The sequence below is a fragment of the Corvus brachyrhynchos genome, unplaced genomic scaffold (assembly GCF_000691975.1).
Source record: "Corvus brachyrhynchos isolate BGI_N302 unplaced genomic scaffold, ASM69197v1 scaffold370, whole genome shotgun sequence".
Taxonomy (NCBI): Eukaryota; Metazoa; Chordata; class Aves; order Passeriformes; family Corvidae; genus Corvus; species Corvus brachyrhynchos.
Genome location: NW_008235977.1, coordinates 625,957 through 643,886, shown reverse-complemented (window position 1 = coordinate 643,886; position 17,930 = coordinate 625,957). Strand labels below are relative to the sequence as shown.

General features: G+C 40.4%; 1 protein-coding gene across 2 annotated transcripts in view; it reads left to right on the top strand.

Moving 5' to 3' along the window:
- SPATS2L (spermatogenesis associated serine rich 2 like) overlaps nt 1–17,930 on the top strand; it is a 79,090-nt gene that overhangs the window by 21,511 nt on the left and 39,649 nt on the right. For both annotated transcript variants that reach the window (XM_017728402.1, XM_008629864.2), the window contains exon 3: nt 14,319–14,382. In XM_017728402.1, the coding sequence (XP_017583891.1) occupies nt 14,344–14,382 (39 nt within the window). In that variant the 5' untranslated portion in view covers nt 14,319–14,343. The remainder of the gene's footprint in view (nt 1–14,318; nt 14,383–17,930) is intronic.

Below are 17,930 nucleotides of genomic sequence, written 5' to 3'. Positions count from 1 at the left end.
TAATTTGTGCCCTGCCTAAAATAAAAGCAGGGTGTATATGGGGATAAAGTGTGAAAGAGTTCTTGTATTTTTCCTCCAACTGCACAGTTCAGGCAGTTTAAAAAGCCCTGTTTGCTGTGCTCTGATGGTGAGCAAAGTAGCTAGACTGTCCGATCTCAGTTAATGAGCAGAACCCCTGGAAAAATAATGATAGCTGAAGTTAAGGTCTTGGAACAACTCTACCTGTGTCAATATCATTGGGAACCAAATTGCATGTTTGAGGAAGACAGCCAGTGGAGCTGAATCTCGTCCTGTGTAAATTGCTTCTCATACATGGGTCTTCTTTTTTTCTCCGTTATTGGAGAGTCCAAATTATGAGCAACTATAAATCCAGCTCTCTTCAGCCAAGGTCCTTGGTTCTGTGGATACCAGGGACAGAGCTCTGTTAACCACAGAATCCCGTCACAGCTCACGTCTGCTGCCTGCAGAGCCAGCCCTGCTTGTTTTGGTGTGTGGCTAAATTGGAGACGTGAATTTGTGGCAGCTCAGACTGTGCTTTTCTCTGCAGTAAGAAATCTGTGTGACTGCCAGAACTGCTCATTATGAATGAAGATGATAACTCTGTGCATGGCTTCATGAAAATGCAGTCATACACTTTGAAAAAGACTAGCTGTTCAGGAGTCACCTTTGCCTTTACTTGGTAAGGCTCTAGAATAATGAGGCATAACTGATACAGGGCTTTACTTGATAATGAATGCTGTGGTCAGCTCTTCCGTGTCTGCACAAGCTACAGTAACTTCCTGCTTTGTTAAGCTGAACTTTGCTTATCCCAAGTTTTGCTGTGATTTGGGCTTTCTGGGGAAGGATAACTGGCTAATAGGGAATTCAGTTAGCTTTTGGGGAGCCCTTGCTTAGCTGGTGTTTGAGAAATGTTTTGGTTATGCTGAAGTAGCTTCATCCAACCCCAACAAAACCCATTTGATTGGGAAATTCCTAGCTAGCTCAGTTTATTGTCTGGCAGTTCTTACTGCTGGCAGGATGGTTAGAGGAAGTTGAGATACAGGGAGCTGGACTTGCTGAGACTTTGACTTGCCTAGTGTGGTAACTCTGTTAACCAGCACTGGTTTTTTGATAGTGCCCACAGGAAATATGTAAGAGCTTGTCAGTGCTGTTGTAATGCTGCTAATTAACAGCAGTGAGAAGAGGAACATGGCAGTTAAGGCAATTTTGAGGTTCACATACAAAACATGCTTTTTTGTGTGCTTATGGTGGATTGACCCTGGCTGGATGCCAGGTGCCCACCAAAGCTGCTCTGTCCCTCCTCTCCTCAGCTGGGTAGGAGAGAGAAAACATAACAAGAGGCTCGTGGGTCAAGAAAAGGACAGGGACAGTCATTCAGCTGTTACCATCACGGCTAAACAGACTAGACTTGGAGAAATTAGCTTAATTTATTACCAGTCAATAAGAGTAAGATAATGAGAAAAAAAACCCTAGATTTTAAAACGCCTTCCCCCCAGTCCTCCCTTCTTCTCAGGCTTAACTTTATTCCCAAGTTCTCTAATTCCTCTCCAGAGCAGTGCTGGTAGATGGGGAATGAGGGTCATGGTCAGTTGCCTCTGCTGATCCTTCTTCCTCAGAGGAAGGACTCCTCACACTCTTCCCCAGCTCCGCTGTGGGGTCCCCCCCATGGGAGACAGCCCTCCGTGAAGTTCTCCAACCCGCGTCCTCCCCATGGGCTATAGTTCTTCTCAAAATGCACCAGTAGGGATCCCTGTACTGCACCAGCATGAGTCCCTTCCCATGAGCTGCAGTCCTTCAGGCACAGCCTGCTCCAGCGTGACCCCCTCATGGCATCACAGGTTCTACCAACAAACTTGCTCTAGCATGGGCTCCTCTTTCCATGGGTCCGGAGGTTACTGCCAGGAGCTTGTTCCATTGTGGGCTTCCCGCAGGGATACAGCCTCTTCAGGCATCCACCTGCTCCCGTGTGGTGTCCTCCATGGGCTGTAGGTGGATCTCTGCATCCCTGTGGTCCTCCATGGGCTGCAGGGGCACAGCTGCCTCACCATGGGCTGCCCATGGGCTGCAGGGGAATCTCAGCTCTGGTGTGTGGAACACCTGCCCCTCCTTCTCTACTGACCTTGGTGTCTGCAGAGCTGTTCCTCTCACATATTCTTACTTCTCTCTCTAGCTGCAATTGCTGCTGCACAGCTTTCCCCTCCCCCACCCCCCCAACTGTGTTTTTCCAGAGGCACTACCATGGTTGCTGATGGGATTAACCTTGGCCAGTGGCAGATCTGTCTTGAAGCTGACTGGCATTGACTCTATCAGACATGAAGGAAACTTCTGGCAGTTTTCACAGAAGTCACACCTGTAGCCCCTCCACTATCAAAACATTGCCACACAAACCCAATACAGCATCTGAAACGTGCTGGTATCCATGTTTGCCCAAGAAAAGTGGGTTTGGCATCCTTTAGAACACTGAGGGTTTCAGCTGGTAGGGCCTGCAGTGGTAAGTAGTAACCTAGGTAACTACAAGTTAGAGCTTAATTTGATGCTTTTGAATTCTGTGAAGCAAAGAGTATGTTACCTTATCCTCCAAAGCTGTGTTAAATACTCGTCTTCAGAAATTCTGGACAGATGCAAAGTGAAGGTTTGTCCACAGATTTTATTATCATTTCATGGATTCTGGCATGCCAAAGATCACTTCCAGTGAATGGGCACAAACAGATGAGCTGAAAGATGCTCTAGAATATATATCTGTGCTATACAGTGTAACTGAGCTTACCTGTCTTTGAGAGAAGTACTTTAAAATAAGACATACTTTTATTTTCTTGAAAATGTTCCTCAACAAATAAACTATCTTCTTTTCATTCTGTTGTTAAAATTACTCCATTTGTTATCCATATGTCATAGCTAGTCAAACAGCTTTATCTTGGTATTGCCCTTGACAAGTTAAGAAATCTTAAATTTAAAAAAAAATCCAAAACCTTAATATATCTGACTAAACGGGAACCTCAGTTCATGCATGTCAGCAACACTTCATATGCTATTGACCTTCAGAAGCAGAAAAGTTTTTTTGAGATTGTTTCTTCACTATTGGGGAGGGTGTGAAAGGGGGGACTAGTTAAGCTGTCTTTGCATACTTTTGGCAGTACAGAGTCTGCATTGACTGACTGTACTTTTACGACTAATTTTGATGTAGATGGGTAGTGTGGGTTTCAGATGAAAAAAATAATGGGTTTCTTTTGAGTTTTTCCTCTAAAAAGTGCAGTTCAAAGTCCAGTAAATGCTCTAATAGCAACTTATTCATGTGTAATAGCAATTAGGTTGAAGGACTGTATGAACAATAAGTAATTATGGGTTAACTTATTTGTGTGCTTTTGTTGTTGTTTCCAGGAATACCTTTTGTTAACATCAGAAAATCAGCGTTTTCCTTGGCAGTAGGAAGGTGGGGGAGGAGAGGAGGACTAGCATTTGTTGTAACTCTGAGAATACCAAAATGTCAGTGGTGGTGTTTCCAGTGTAGTGTGTGACTGTACAGGTACTGTTAATGTGGGAATACTGCTGGGCCTGTGTCTGTTCATTGTGGATATACATCAGGTCATTTTACTAGAGAAACTTGTCAATATTTTTTAGAGCTTTTATGTACATACATTTTGTGTGTGTACATATGTATATAATATATAATAATTTAAAATACTGTTCAAGGAAAAATTTGCATCTTCTTCAAAGGACCTATATGAGGTGACTTAGTTATGGAAAATGAAAGGCTGCACTTAATTTCAGTGTTTGGGTTTGCAAGGTTCAGACTGCTTTGGCACATTTAAATCAGGTGTTTACCTTCAAGCATATACATAACCTCACTGACTAATAAAGTATGCTTACCTATACTTTGAATGTATGTTACTTACCTGAGGTCTTGCCACACTAAGGCTGCTTCAGGTCTGTTTTGCCTCCAGTTGAGCACCTGGCTTTATCAGTTCTCATCAGAAGCCCTTTATTCAGGGAGCTCTTTCAGAGCTCTGGTAAAGTGCTTCCTTTCCCCAAACTCCTTGTAAACTTGCCAACTCATCATGACTGTGGTGCTTCCATGTGTGCTTGGTCAGGGCAGCTCTGATGACTTCTCTGTCTGCAGCTGGGGGGGCTCCTGTGGGACCAGCAAGCAGCTGGTTAAAGTCCATGTAGCTCTTTGAATTCAAAGGATTATATTTGCTGAGAATCAGCCTTGCACATCTAGCAATAGTAAACTGGCTCTTCAGAGATGCCTGAGCAAGAAGGAAAGGTGATGTGAACTTCAAATACTTCATAGAAAGAAGGCTGAAATCAGAATAGCTCCAGGACCATCTTTGAACTTGAGGTTTATTCCAAGATTGAGAACTTACTATACTGTACCAGTCTGCTGGTAGAAGTTTGATTCCTTGTGATAATTTATTTCTTGATGTCCAAAACGAGTGTGAATTTGAACACTTCTGATATTCACTTTTGTACTTCTGCTCTTACTGTTGAGAGAAACCACTGTGATTGAGGCAAGTTATGCTCCCACTTTACATCCTTCCCTGTCAGCATTCCCATGCTGTGCTCTTGTAGCAGTCCACATTTGGGCAACCGCAGAAGCAAATGGAGCGACGCTGTCTCTTGGCATTCTGTTCTGAGCTGAAATAGGAGCCAGCATAAATGGCTTAATAGCTCAAGTCCCTGGCAACCACAACTTGGAAGATAATACCTCATTTGTAAAAACTGAAAGTTAACCTTTTTTGTTGTTGTTTTGCAGGAGGGCCATGCAGATGTAGAATTTGAGTAGATTGTATTTTGCTATTTGACTCTTCTTTATCAGTATGCCTGGTAAGGTATTTTGAGGCACTTGAGGAAGAGCAAGAGGGTAATGTTTATTTTGGCAAGTCTTAACTGTTGAAAGCGAGTTTTCTCAGTCTGAATTTTTCTTTCCAGAACCCCCCATCCCTCTCTCCTGCCTGTTAGAGAGAACCATTTTGCTGACCATGTAGCTGAATCCATCTATTGTCAATTGGCCTCAGCTCTAGTAGTGTGATATACGTAGTAAAACCAGGAATTCAGGTTATGCTGAATCACAGTGATGCTCTGCAGATGTTCGTCTAGGATGCCAGCCAGCAGAGCAGGCTGTAGGCTTCCAGCAAGATTCTCCTGCTGAGTGGGGAGGATATAGAGCCCCTGGATGTAGTGTCTGAAGTGGAGAGCATCAGAAGGCAGCAAATGGATACTTTATCGGGGGCAGCCACTGGCAGTTGTGGTAATGATGGAGTGCTTCTGGGTTTCCTACCTTTGGAGCTCTGGAGTGGGGGATATGCCTTTGCTGGCTCTTACCTGGTTCTAGGAGGCTAATACAGGTGTGTTTGAGGGAAATAAAAAAACTCTTCAGAGAAAACCTTCTTTTAAGAATGGCCTAGGGATTAAAGTACTCTTCTAGTGTAACAGGAGGCAGATTTGGAACAGGCACTAGATCTTCAGTGTCTGTAGGATGGAGATGGTCCCTTGTCACTAGGCTGCTGGGATGAGTTCTGTCTCTTCCATTTGAGCTGTTTCATTTTCTTTATATAAACATTTATAGAAAATGACTCCTCATTTTTTCTGAAGTTCTGATTTTAATGAATTGATAATTTCCTACTCTGAAATGAAAAATTGTTGGGAGACTTTTCCTATTTCAGCTTTTTGATATTTTTGTAGTTCACTATAGCTTCTTAATGTGGAGAAGAGTCAGTGGTGTAGCCGAGTGTTCCCTTCTTAAGTGGGTGGTATAAATTGGATGGGTCAAAAAGAAGAGCAATAGGAAGGGCTGTCACCTCAGTTTAGAACTACATGTGTGTTTGACCACTCATAGACTTTTAGCCTTATATTTGATAGTTATTCAGGTGACAAAACCAACTGGATAGGGAGTTCAAACACATGATATGTACAATAGTTTAGGTGGGAAACTGTTGGCTTCAGATTACTGATTCACTGCTTCACATGGCAAGCTGTGCAACTTTAGAAAGGATCTGGCTTGAAAATAAACGTTTGGCTACTAATCAGTATGGAAAGAGGATGGTAGGAATTTTCAGAGGTTGTGCCTAAGTCCCTTGAATGTTCACTAGGAAATAGCTCTTCTATCCTGTAAAATACCCTTGCATGGAAAAAAAAGTTGCACAGTCTTGCTGCTGTGCAACAAGACTCCCTTCCAGAAATTTGACATTTTTTTAAATCTGAATTCCTAGGGTTTGTTTAAGAAATGTGAAGTCCCATGTGTTTTGGAGATGTTTTTCAATGTTTAGAATGCTATTTTTTTTTAAATTAATGGTACTTAGTTTCTTTTCAAATTTATTTTACTTAAAAGTATGATTATTTCATAAAGCATTTTATTCATTCTTTGTATGTGCCTGCCTGTATATGTACACACACATATATATGTCAGCAGTTACAGAGTATTTACTTTTTACTGTTACCTGTCTGTTGAAACATGGATACATAGCTCTACATCGGACTTGCATGTGTCCCCTCCTGTATCTCTATTCTTCATTCTAATATGTTGCTGTAAATAATGCAGAGCTGGCCTTTCTTTAGTGCTTTTTAAATTGATCTCCATTGCTCAGAGGCAGGATGGTGTTAATGACCTAAGTATAAACTACTGTTTTGGGTTCTTCTCCGCCTGAGCTATATTCTACAGAGGTAGCAGCTCCAGGTCTCTGAGGTGGTAACTGGTGTCACTGTTTGAGGGTGTCAGTCACTTGCCATGAACAAACCAGCTCGTGCAGTGACACCAATCTTCTGGGGAAGCCACACTGAAACTTGTGTCAAAGAAGAGCTTAGCTTCGATAGGACAGACCCAGCATTCAAAGACTGTACAGGAAGAGGGTTTGCAAGCAGCCTTGCTTGTAGCCAAGGGTGAGTTGTGGTCTGTGGACCAGTGATAGAAAATACAGCCAGAGTCTTTTGTGATGTCCGTATCAAAAGATACGTTATATCACTGAATACTTGTAAACTGTTTGGATGAAATATTAATGGAGTTGGGGAAGATGCCAGCCAAGTGGCTTTCTTTTGACGCTCTCTTAATCTGATCTTGGTAAGGGCTAGAGTGTTCCTCACACACCACATCTCTGTGAAAACACAAATGCCTGTGGAGCCCACGTATGTAGTGGTCTGGTTTCTCACACACTTGAACTGGGAGAGGGAAGCAAGTCAGGTGACAAGAGGGGAGAAGCACAGGCTCTCCCTGGGTTACATGCATGGTACCATCTCTGCTTAGGAAGAGGAGAGCAGAACAAGGTCAGAGAGCAATGGGTTTTATCAGAATGAGGTACAGAGCTTACTGGTGCCTAACCGTTTTGTTGCAACACTGACTGGGCATGATGGTGTGTCTGTGGTACCTGCTTAGAGCCATTCCTGCCCTTGGCAGAAATCTGAGGAAGATAGAAGGCAGAAGCACACTGACCCAGGTGCTACGGACTGTCCTTCCTCACATATCCCACTCTCACCTCTGTCCCTTTTTTCTTTTTAGCAGATAGGTCTGTGGTCTTTCAGATATGGACTTTATAGTGTTAAATAGCATAACTGAGTTCCTGATGCACTACTGCACGTTTTCCAAACCTTTACTCCTTACTGCCCATTTCCAAGTGAGCAGCCTTCAAGGCTATAGATCTGAGACATCCACTTCTTCCTCAGACTGGGTAGTCAGGCATTTCAGAAACCCTCAGGAGGAGGTGATAAACAATGGGGGAGCATAAGCCTCCTTTCTGTAGGAATCCAGAGCTACATGTGGAATCAGTGAGACATTTTATTTCCTGCATCCTGTTTCCAGATCTGCAGCCAATAGGTTTCAGGCAGAGTGTAGTGACCAGTAGAGAATCTGGCTGCAATAGCTGAGCAGGAGGAAGAACACAGAGGCAACAGCTGCATTCTGTGATTGAGAAAAGCGTGACCAGGGATGGAAGTGGGACTGGACTCTGCAAATGGGGAATATTCTGGAATGTACGTGCACTCTCATACATATGTTTAGGCAGGCATTTAAAAGAAAGGATTTTAAAGGCCTCAGATGTCATGAAAATTACCTGGGGTATTTAATTAGTCCGAAGTGGCTAATCCCAAACTTCAGAAAACCAGGAAATACAAAACGATGGTGTGGATAGAAGATTTCTACACGCAGTCATTAGAAAGATGTTAAACAGTATTGGAAACCACTGGTTCTGTATTAATAACATTTTATGTTGATTTTGCTAGGTGTGTTCATTTCTAGTGACAAAAAGGCTAAAAGGACAGCTGTGAGGACACTTGTTAATATGGCTTAGGTGCTCCTGACTCTGGTTATGTTTATGCATTTATTTTTTTAATTATTATGTTTGTCTTTAGACACTAGACTACATCAAATAGAAAATCATACCCACTGCTAATCTCAAGATACTGAAGACAAATGTCTGAATCTTGGATTTCTTGTAGTTTCAACATCAGTGGCAGGGCTTTGTGTACAACTAAGAGCAGTAATTGTTGTCACTAACAATCATATGCATGCTGATATTTGCCTATTTGACCTAATTATTTTTTCTTCTATTTAAATAAAATCTGAGTGAAAACCAAAATAATTCCTTTCTGAAATACTTGAATTTTGGAATTGCACTCTTGGAGTTTTTTCAGTCTTTCTGGTGCAACAGTATTAGCTTAAAACTGCATCAGAAAAATTGTGTTAATCTCAGGCTTCATGTGCAGTTCTCTAGTAGCATTTCTTTGTAATGAAAAACAAAGTCAAATGTGAAATGGAGGCCACATGTCTCTGATTCTGCTGGTTTTGCTTTTACCTGGAACATGTGGAAGTCTGCAGGCAAGGCAGTGTAATATAATATATATGGACGGGTAGGAATCCCATTTGAAAATGAGATGTAATTCTGTAGAGCAGGTAGAAATAGAGAAGATGAAAGCATAGTGCAGGCTGCTACAATCTCATTAGATACTGTCATGGTTTAATCCCAGCCAGCAACTAAGCACCACACAGCTGCTCATTCACTCCCTCCCCATGGGAGTGAGTTTGAGTGGCAGAGCTTTGTATGCTGAGCATGACATCTTATGATATGGAATGTCCCTTTGGTCAGCTGTCCTGGCTGTGTCTCCTCCCAATTTCTTGTGTCCCTCAGCCTCCTCGCTGCTGGGGTGGGATGAGAGGCAGAAAAGGTCTTGATGCTGTGTAAGCAATGCTGGCAGTAACTTCAACATCCCTGTGTTGTAGCTGCTGTGAAGAAAATTAACTCAATCCCAGCCAAAACCAGCACAGGTACTTAGCATTTTTTTTCTTGTCTTTTGAAGTTCCTCTAAAATTGTGATTTCTTTGTTCTGCCCATACCTGTCTAGCTTTTTGGAGCTGGGTGATTTTGACTGAAGTATTTGGAAATGACAAAACGATCCGTAGTTAAAAATAGAAAATAATTAAAATTCATATTCTAGTGTTGTTCTACTTCATGAACAAATTTGAGTGACAAAATTGTAAACTCTAGTTTCTCTGGTAATAGAGAAAGCTCACTCAGTGACTGGGATTAGAGAAGCATTGGCAAGGGTCAAGTCAGTTAGACCTGGAATTCTTGATTTGCTGGGGTGGTATTTCCTTATAAAAGGAAACAGTTGCAGTGGGCAGATGAGGAACTATGACATTTTTTGGGGCGTAGGAAAGCATTCATCCATAAGCCTACTGATGGGAAATCCTCCCAACACCAGATTATTATGTGCTGTTTAATGGGGAATTTTCTGATCCCCCTTGCCGAAGTTGTGTTTTCAGATGTCAGAAGTGGTGGAGCAGGTGTCACACACAGTCTCCACTCTGATAGACTTTACTGTGACAGGGTATTTTCACAAATTTTATCTTTCTGGCAGCCCTTATGCTTTCATAAACTACTTTTCCTCCCTGTGTATTTGCAAGGAGACTTTTGTTGTTGTTGTTGTTAGGAGTGGGGACATAGCTCCTCTTTTTCTGACAGAGTTTTGAAGTCTGAAATGTACATGTGCCAGGTTTTGCAGCAGTGGCAAGACACAGAATTGTTGTGATTCCTTGATATTTGAGATGCAGACAATCCCACCCATCCATAATGTTGTATAGAATGGAATCTGTCAGCTTTACCCAAGGGTCTGGCTGGCTGGAAGGTGTCTGTGGGCCAAGCACCTCTGATGCTGGTACCAGTGGGAAGGTGGTGGGCATTTTTTGGGAGTTTAACACAGCAGCAGTGGTATTTCACAGCTGCTTGGAGACAGAACGCAAACTTCTGTAAAGGCTGGGCAAGCAGCCACATACTTTAAGCTGTGACAGGTGAGCTCTGACATATTTTTCTGCAGTGGTTAAAGGCTGTTCCTGTAACTATCTGCCTGCTGGACGTTGCTACTTACAGTTAAGGTCAGCAGGACAGAGCACGTGCCAGCACTGTAGATGCCCTGGTTCAGGTTCATGATAGCTTCAACCTGCACAGACTAATATGAATAGCTTCATTTGGTAAGGGAGAGAAGTAAAACTCTAACAAAAGTAGTCCAGTCTTCTCTGCAGCATTCCCTTGAATGCTACTGAAATGCTTCATTTTACAAGGCAGGTGAAATGTTTCATTTGGATTTGTGTAATAGGTTTAGAAAAAACACCCTGTCAGTATTTGAGGTCAGGATGTAATGAGAAACTGAGAGTGATCTCCTGCTTCAGGTAGTGCATTTAGAAATTTGTATCAGAAATTAATGATCCATTTATATAAGGGATTTGGTAGTTTTTTGGGGTTTCTTCATTTATTTTTCTTAGAAGTCTGTTAGCATGATACTCAGTGACATTTCAGGAGCACAAATACAAGCAGGAGATGTGGAGAAAGACAAAGCATGTAAGCTGACATTCAAGCTGAGAATCTCTCATACACAGTACACTTTGTGTGTTTTAAATTTAGTACTTGTGTTAACTTAATCTTGGCTAGTGCAGAAAATCTTCTGTCAAAGACCTTTCTCCAAACATTCTTTTGTGTGCGTGCTGTTGGTTACATGTAAAGTACTGTTCTTTAGGTGCCTTTAGGGCTCAGCTGAGGGTCCTATCTTGATGTTTCACAACTTGCGCAGAAAGAAGCTTCTCTGAAGAATTCAGGATGAGAATGTAGCAGCTCGAATTTAGATCTAAGCCTGGAGATAAAGCTTATAAAACTTCAGTGGGACTATTTTGTTCATAAAATTATGGATGTGCTATAGTCTTTTGCCACAGGATTAGAAACTAAGTGTTGTTCAATACTGAGATTAAAATAACATCAGACCAAAAACACTAGTTAAGTCAATAAATCAGTTGGTGCTACAATAAGAAAATTAAATTTGTTAGCTATTAAGTATGGGCATAAAGGATGGTGCTTTTAAAAATTAGTGCAGCATTGACATTTTCTTTTTAATGTATCATCTGTATTTTATGTAACAAGCAGTGCTGGACTGAGTTATATAAACGAGTAAGTGTTTTATGCATGTTATTTCAATTATCCGTCCTTGGAGAAGGTGAATGAAAAATAGCTCCAACTCAGTTTTAGCATCTTCATTTTGACAGTTGTAATATGCATATTAATGAAGAGTGTGAAGTGTAGAGAAATGGGTTCATATGTAAAAGCTGATGTCCTCTTAGTTCTTTATCTTAAAAGGAAAAGAAAAAAGAGAGTAAGGAAGAAAGAAGCAGAGGGTATGTTTTGTGTGGCATACCAGATCTTTTTGAAACAGCTTGCACAGTTCCAAGCTAGCTGAATCAGCAGCACGTTTATTGGTGGAAGGCTATAATCATAGTAACACCTGCAGTGTACAGCAAAGAAGAGGCACATCAAATCTGGCAAAGTGTTGAATGAAGTTTTTACATCTGGTTTTAAATCAAGTCAGAGCATTGCTACAAAGAGTAGAATTGGTTAAGTAGTAGGGTTTAATCAAAAAAATTATTTTAAATTTGAAGGATTATTTAGCTGGTATCTTTGAAGAAACCTTAGTTGAGAGGCATGGGGCTTTCACCAAGTATCATTATTTGGATTAGTTTGCTTCATACAAGATGCAGTTTTAAAATGTACAATTTTGGTACAAAATTGGTAACATATATGTTTGAAAAAGGAACCTGAGGATTTAAAGTGACAAAGATCTTTTCCATTACTTACTGGTTTTAATATATTAATAAACTTTTAAGGCCAGAAGAGTTTGTTAGCTCTAACTCTTATTGAGCTTGTTTTTGTGTTGTGTGTTTGGCTCTTGAGTAAAAGATTTTACTGCTTTTGTTAATGTTGTTATAAGGGTGCTCGGTCAGATTAAGTGTATTTGAATCAGTATGCAAGAGGGCAGGCATTGATCAGTTGTCTCTAACATTACAAAATCTGCTCAGTACTAGGTACAAGAGCAAACTAGTCAAATTAACTATTCCTTAACATACTGTTATCTCTTAAACAGAGAATAGGACCTGCCCAGTGTGGGTTTGATGTCACTAGGTAGAAGGCTTGCTTTTATGAAAAGCAGTAAGGGAGATGAAGACTTAGAGTAACTTTAGAGCTGACTTTTCCAGTCTGCATGGGAAATTTGATTATCTGTATTTTATGTTCTTTGCCCCTTTGGAATGAGAAATAGCTGACAGCAAAAGACAAGAAGTACATTAAAAAAATGTTGTCTAGGGACTGCAGACTACAAGCATTGCTTAACACCTTTCTTCTGTTATTGGAACACACTAAATATTGGAAATGGAATTGCCCTGGGCTTACCTTCTATGTGATCTTCCTGCCTGCTCTGTCCAGATGTTTTTAGTTCTGCTTTTAGCCTTTGGGTGGGCTTGATAAAGAAACTAATTTGAGCTCTTTCATTCTTGATGTAAGGAGGGGCAGGAAGGGGAACCTTCTGCTCTGAGATACCAGCAGACAGTAAGGCCTTCAGAGTGACACAGTGGCCCAGTTGCCAGGAAGTCTTATCAAACACAGTGAGACTCCAGTCTTGGCCAAGCATTTGAGCCACTGACTTAATAAAGGTAAAAGGTATTTGAGTTCTAGTAGAGCATCTGTTCATGGTATAGTAAAATGGAGATGGCACAAGCAACCTTACTCATTTCAAGCATGTCTTTTTAATAGCTGGCAATGGAAATGGTTACTTTTGTCTTTTGGCTCTTCATCAGACCAAAACTCAAATTAACTTCTTTTTCTGCTTCCCATTATCTCTTTGCCATATGCTTCCTCAACTCTCATCTCTTTAGTTAGAAAACGGGTGCATACAGAAATTAATTATAAGATCTAAATACTGTCAGTGAATACTGTAAGAGAAGTGCTTAATTTCTGGAACTCTACTAAACTTTTATGCTTCAAAGAAGGAGTTAAGGGAGGATTGTTTAAGGGCATTAAAAGAGATTTAGAAGAATTTTTGGAACACTTACATCAGTCCACATAGCAAAGGCTCAAATGGGTAAAAGGAGGTGTTTCAACTTAAAAACTTAGAATGAACTTAAGGGTTCATTCTCATATATCTATACCTATACCTTTTTATCAACGTACAATAGAGCTAAAGAGAGTGACCAAACCAGGCTTGTATTTCATTTGACTGAGTCTTTGGTGTAATTCTTTGTGTGTGATTTAATTTTAAAATGTGAAGATTCAACTCTTTTCCTTAGTGAAGTTTAAGGCAGTTGCTTTTGATGGAAGCAAGATTAGGCAATGGGACTCCTTTCCCTGTGTTAACTCTTCATCATGTGTTAGAGTGTCTCTCACTTACCCAGCCACATAACTGGAAATAGAAAGCATATTGCAGGGTTTCTTAATCACATGCAAATTCCATTCATGTGCCCAAGTTTTCAGAGAAGACATAGAGATTTAAATCTACAGACCCTGTTAGTTTCAGTAGGAGCTGTGTGACTAAATCCTCTGAATTAGTTTTGAACTAAAAAAACAAACAAGAAGCCATGCAGCACTTGTCAGTCCAACCTCCTGGCACATTTAGCTGCTTTTTAGGACTGCATTGATTGATAAATTGTTTCGGCAAAAATTGAGGATGCTGGTGAATGAGAAAACAGGAGCTGTTGAGTTCATCTAAGGTATTCCTGCTCTTCACAGCCTCAGAACAGGGTCTGGGAGGCATGGCTGGGAGGAGTGTGATACATCTTCTATCCAGATTCATAGCTATAAGGCATTTTTAAATGTGCTTGCAGAGCTAATCTGGGGAAGGTTGAAATTTGGACTAGCTTTGGTTTTTGGCAAGATTGAGCACTGTTGTGCAGGACATTGTGTTCTTATGTTTCTCTAATGCTTACAGGTAAGCATATGCAATTAGTCATTACAGCTGTAGCTTTGGCAGGTTTGGGACTAAAACTTCCAAATTAATCTCTTTGATTTTTTTTCTCATTTCAGAGACACTACTCTCCCCTGAATAGAGATGGCAGAAATCAATTCTCCTGTAAATATCAAGGAAAAGGTAGGTTTAAGTAACCATACAATGCAAGCCAAAATTATATTTGCATACATATTTCATTTTTGCTCTTTCCAACACTGTTCACATACTGAACTTTAATGTGTATTGACTCTGTGCATTAAGTTAAGTACACAGACGGGTATTGATAGGACTAATCTGAATCTTGCTTGACAAGAAGCATTTTTGGTTTTTTGCAGAGAGACTCTTTTGTCAGCTAGTCTTCTCTTACTCCTTTGTAATCCCTGTGCACACTGATGCTGTGGAGAACAGCACTTTGGGATGATTGCTGCTGTACAAAACACAATCATGTTGAGGAAACATGCCCTTTAGAAAATAATTTTCTGCCCAAGAATGTTACGCCTGTAATACTTAACGCAATTCCTAAAAGTGCAGGATCTGAAAAGAGCAGATTACTTTTTCCTATGAAAGTATGTCTGTTTTAAACTGCATTCCATCTGCTTGAGTCTTCTCCATATCCTTGGCTGGAGCTCGAGCCTCATCACCCTTTCAGGAGCAGTAAAGGACCTAAAGCGAATTAGGATAAGAGGTAGGTCAGGAGATCTTTTGTGACTCCCAGCAGGCAGATTGTGAAGAGACAATCTAACGATAGAACTTCTTTTGCTCTATATCTGTTTATGGGTAACAGTTCCTTACCTGTTGCACTGCGCAGGTGCCTGTTTTTTGAGTAGTTTTACCTTGTATTTGATGTTCACATCTCAATTGCTCATTGTGCTTGAGGATTTGCATGTCAATATGAATCTCTGTTTTGGTGATTAATATCTTCCTTAGTCCTTAATAACAGCACAGGGTTTTAAAATTGAGTAGCATGATGATTTTGCAGTAGAAAGTAATGTCATCTTTTTCCCGATGCCAGAGTACTCAAAGGTAAACTACATTAATTCTCAAAATACAACTCAGTAAATAAATTGAAGCTCTGCATATTTACTGTGTAGCTTGAATTTTTTATTTAAATCAGTTTTACAAGTGCATGATTTTACAAATCACATGTTTGTCTTTTGCAAGTTTAAGAATGAGGAACTGCAACAGGACTTAATTTATTCATGCTAGATATCTGTTATTCCATGTGTGATATCTGCTGGGAGTGTCCAAAATCAAATGTTTGTGAGCATATGCATTTTAAGGGAGGAAAATAATTGGATCAATACATTCTGTTATAAATTGTTCTACTCTTTATTCCTGTATCTTCCATCAGTATTTAAGTCCCACTAAATCCCTATGCCAAATTGAAAACTTAGTTTAATAGCAATTGAAATTCTTTTGCAAAATCACTGGGTTTCATTCTGGAAAATAAAGATTAATAACCTACTAAATAAAGGGTTAGTGACCAAACAGCATAAGCCTCATGCAATTTACATACATCAGCTGGGAAAGTGTCGTGCTCAGAGAGCCATTGCACTGGGACAAGTCTGTCCTGTTTTAAAACAGGATTGCAATGGCTCTATTTGGTATCTCGTATTTTGTTTACAGCATGGGCAGCAACAAACTGAATAACCAAAACGTGACTAGCTTCAGAACTCTTCAAGTGATGCACTAGAAATGTGAGGAAAGGGTTGAACATAGAAGTCCTGCAGAGTTGCTTTTGATTATATTTGCACATAAACTGCTGAAACGTAAGGATTTCATTTGCATGTTTGAAAAGCCGACATATTTACAGTGTACTGGTAAGAGTCAAAATCACATCCCTTTCTCTTAGTTTGCAGAGCTTACATGGTCATGCTACACAGCACTGAAGCAGAGTGAGTTTAATGTTTACTTTTATCCACCTTTTGGGAGGCAGTATTTCTGAGGAAGAAAACCAAGGTTCATAAGTACAATACTTCTGCTGAGCTCCACAAACCCATTGCCATCAATGTAAATACAGGCAGGCCTTGTTTAAAAGAACAGAATAGAATGCAGTTCCTTCCCAGCTCTCCCTTTCTTCTTCCTTAGTGCTTGCCGATCATAATGTACTTAAGGCTTTGATCTTGCTAGGACTTGCATGAAGCCAAAGGAGCTGCACATCTGCACACAAATACTTATTCATGGAAGTTTCTGCAAAAGTAGCACGCAGGTTTCTCCTTAAATTGAAGGTTGTTTCACTGTGATAAGAATGTGGTGCAGATCCCATGCAGATTTCAGCATGTTTGTTCTTTTGTTTGAGGGTGGGGGGCAGTTGTTTGGGGGTTTTTCAGTGGTGACCTTTCCCTGTGTTCTCTCCATGATCAGCTTCTAGTTATTCAAGAAATTAAAACCTCTGCCACTGTTTTAAAAGTGATGTGAGGCCAAGGCAGACATTTTGGGCATTATGCTCACACCCAGACTCTGTAAAGCCCCACCCCTGAATTTGAGTCATAAAAGAATGCTACTGTGGTAGTGATACTTGTATAATTCATTCTTGGCATTTCAGCTGAAATAGTTCATAAAGTCAATAGGTTAAACATTCTGTTTTATATCTTATTTTTTCTCCCCCAAGAGATTTATATAAATGTTGGCCTGTGATGTTAGGAAGGCTAATGGAAGTTTCCATAGTTGGCAGAAACTCCTGCAGCTATGATACTCTTGTGGGGGAGCCAGGACTTTTTCAATTACCATATTTTCATGCATATAACCCACAGATTTTCTGGAATAACCTAAGTTCTGCATTTCAGCAGACACAAAGGTCATTAATTGTCTGCATAACTAGTATAAGAAGTTTACCATCAGGATCTCTCTCAGAATAATTCCCTCTGCCCTGACCCTTGCTACAGTCTTCCTTCACTGTGCCACTCTCCCTCTTGCCTCTGATAACACTCATCTCTGTGCCTGATAATACAGGATAAGTAAGGACTTTTTTTTGTATCAGGATTTTCAGAGACTGAGTGTTATACATAGTTCAGATCATATGCACAAAAGTGCACTGGATTAAAGGACAAAATGAGCCAAACTCATTGGCTTACATCCAAAATCCATAAAATCAAAGGAGGTATTCAAGCATTAACCTAGGACATCACCAGAAGCGGTGCTGAGATTCTGAATTACAAGGCTTCCAAAGAAGAAGCAATTGGAGTGAGGAATACAAGTGATGTATTGTCTCCTGCAACAATTAGACCCTCTTAGTTTAACAAGAGAAGAGTGAATATCAGGCACTCCCCAGGATAACCATTCAGCTCTGGCATGTGACTCTGGTTTTGATCCAAAGAAATATCAGGAATTGTTTAAACTTCAGGATTTGCTTTTGGGCCCATATTTTTTCGTTTCTTTTTTTTTGTTTTTTTAATTTGCTGTGTGTCTAAACATGTGTGAACAAGTGAGATCTGCTGTCAGCTGGAATTACCAAAATACTCATTCAGGTGAAAATTCTCCTTTTGAGATTCTGTTAGGAGTGAAGTTTTGCTGAAATTCTCCTGAAAGGCTTGCTTTCTCATTTGTCATTTCAACTGTCAGAGCTGGAGGAGCAGATGGGCAGCACTGCAAGAAGGAAATTTTATTCAGATGTGGTTTTGGAGGTTTCACAGTTTTGTTTGCATTACACCATAAATGTGGTTCTCATAAGCAACAGTCAGCATGCAGGG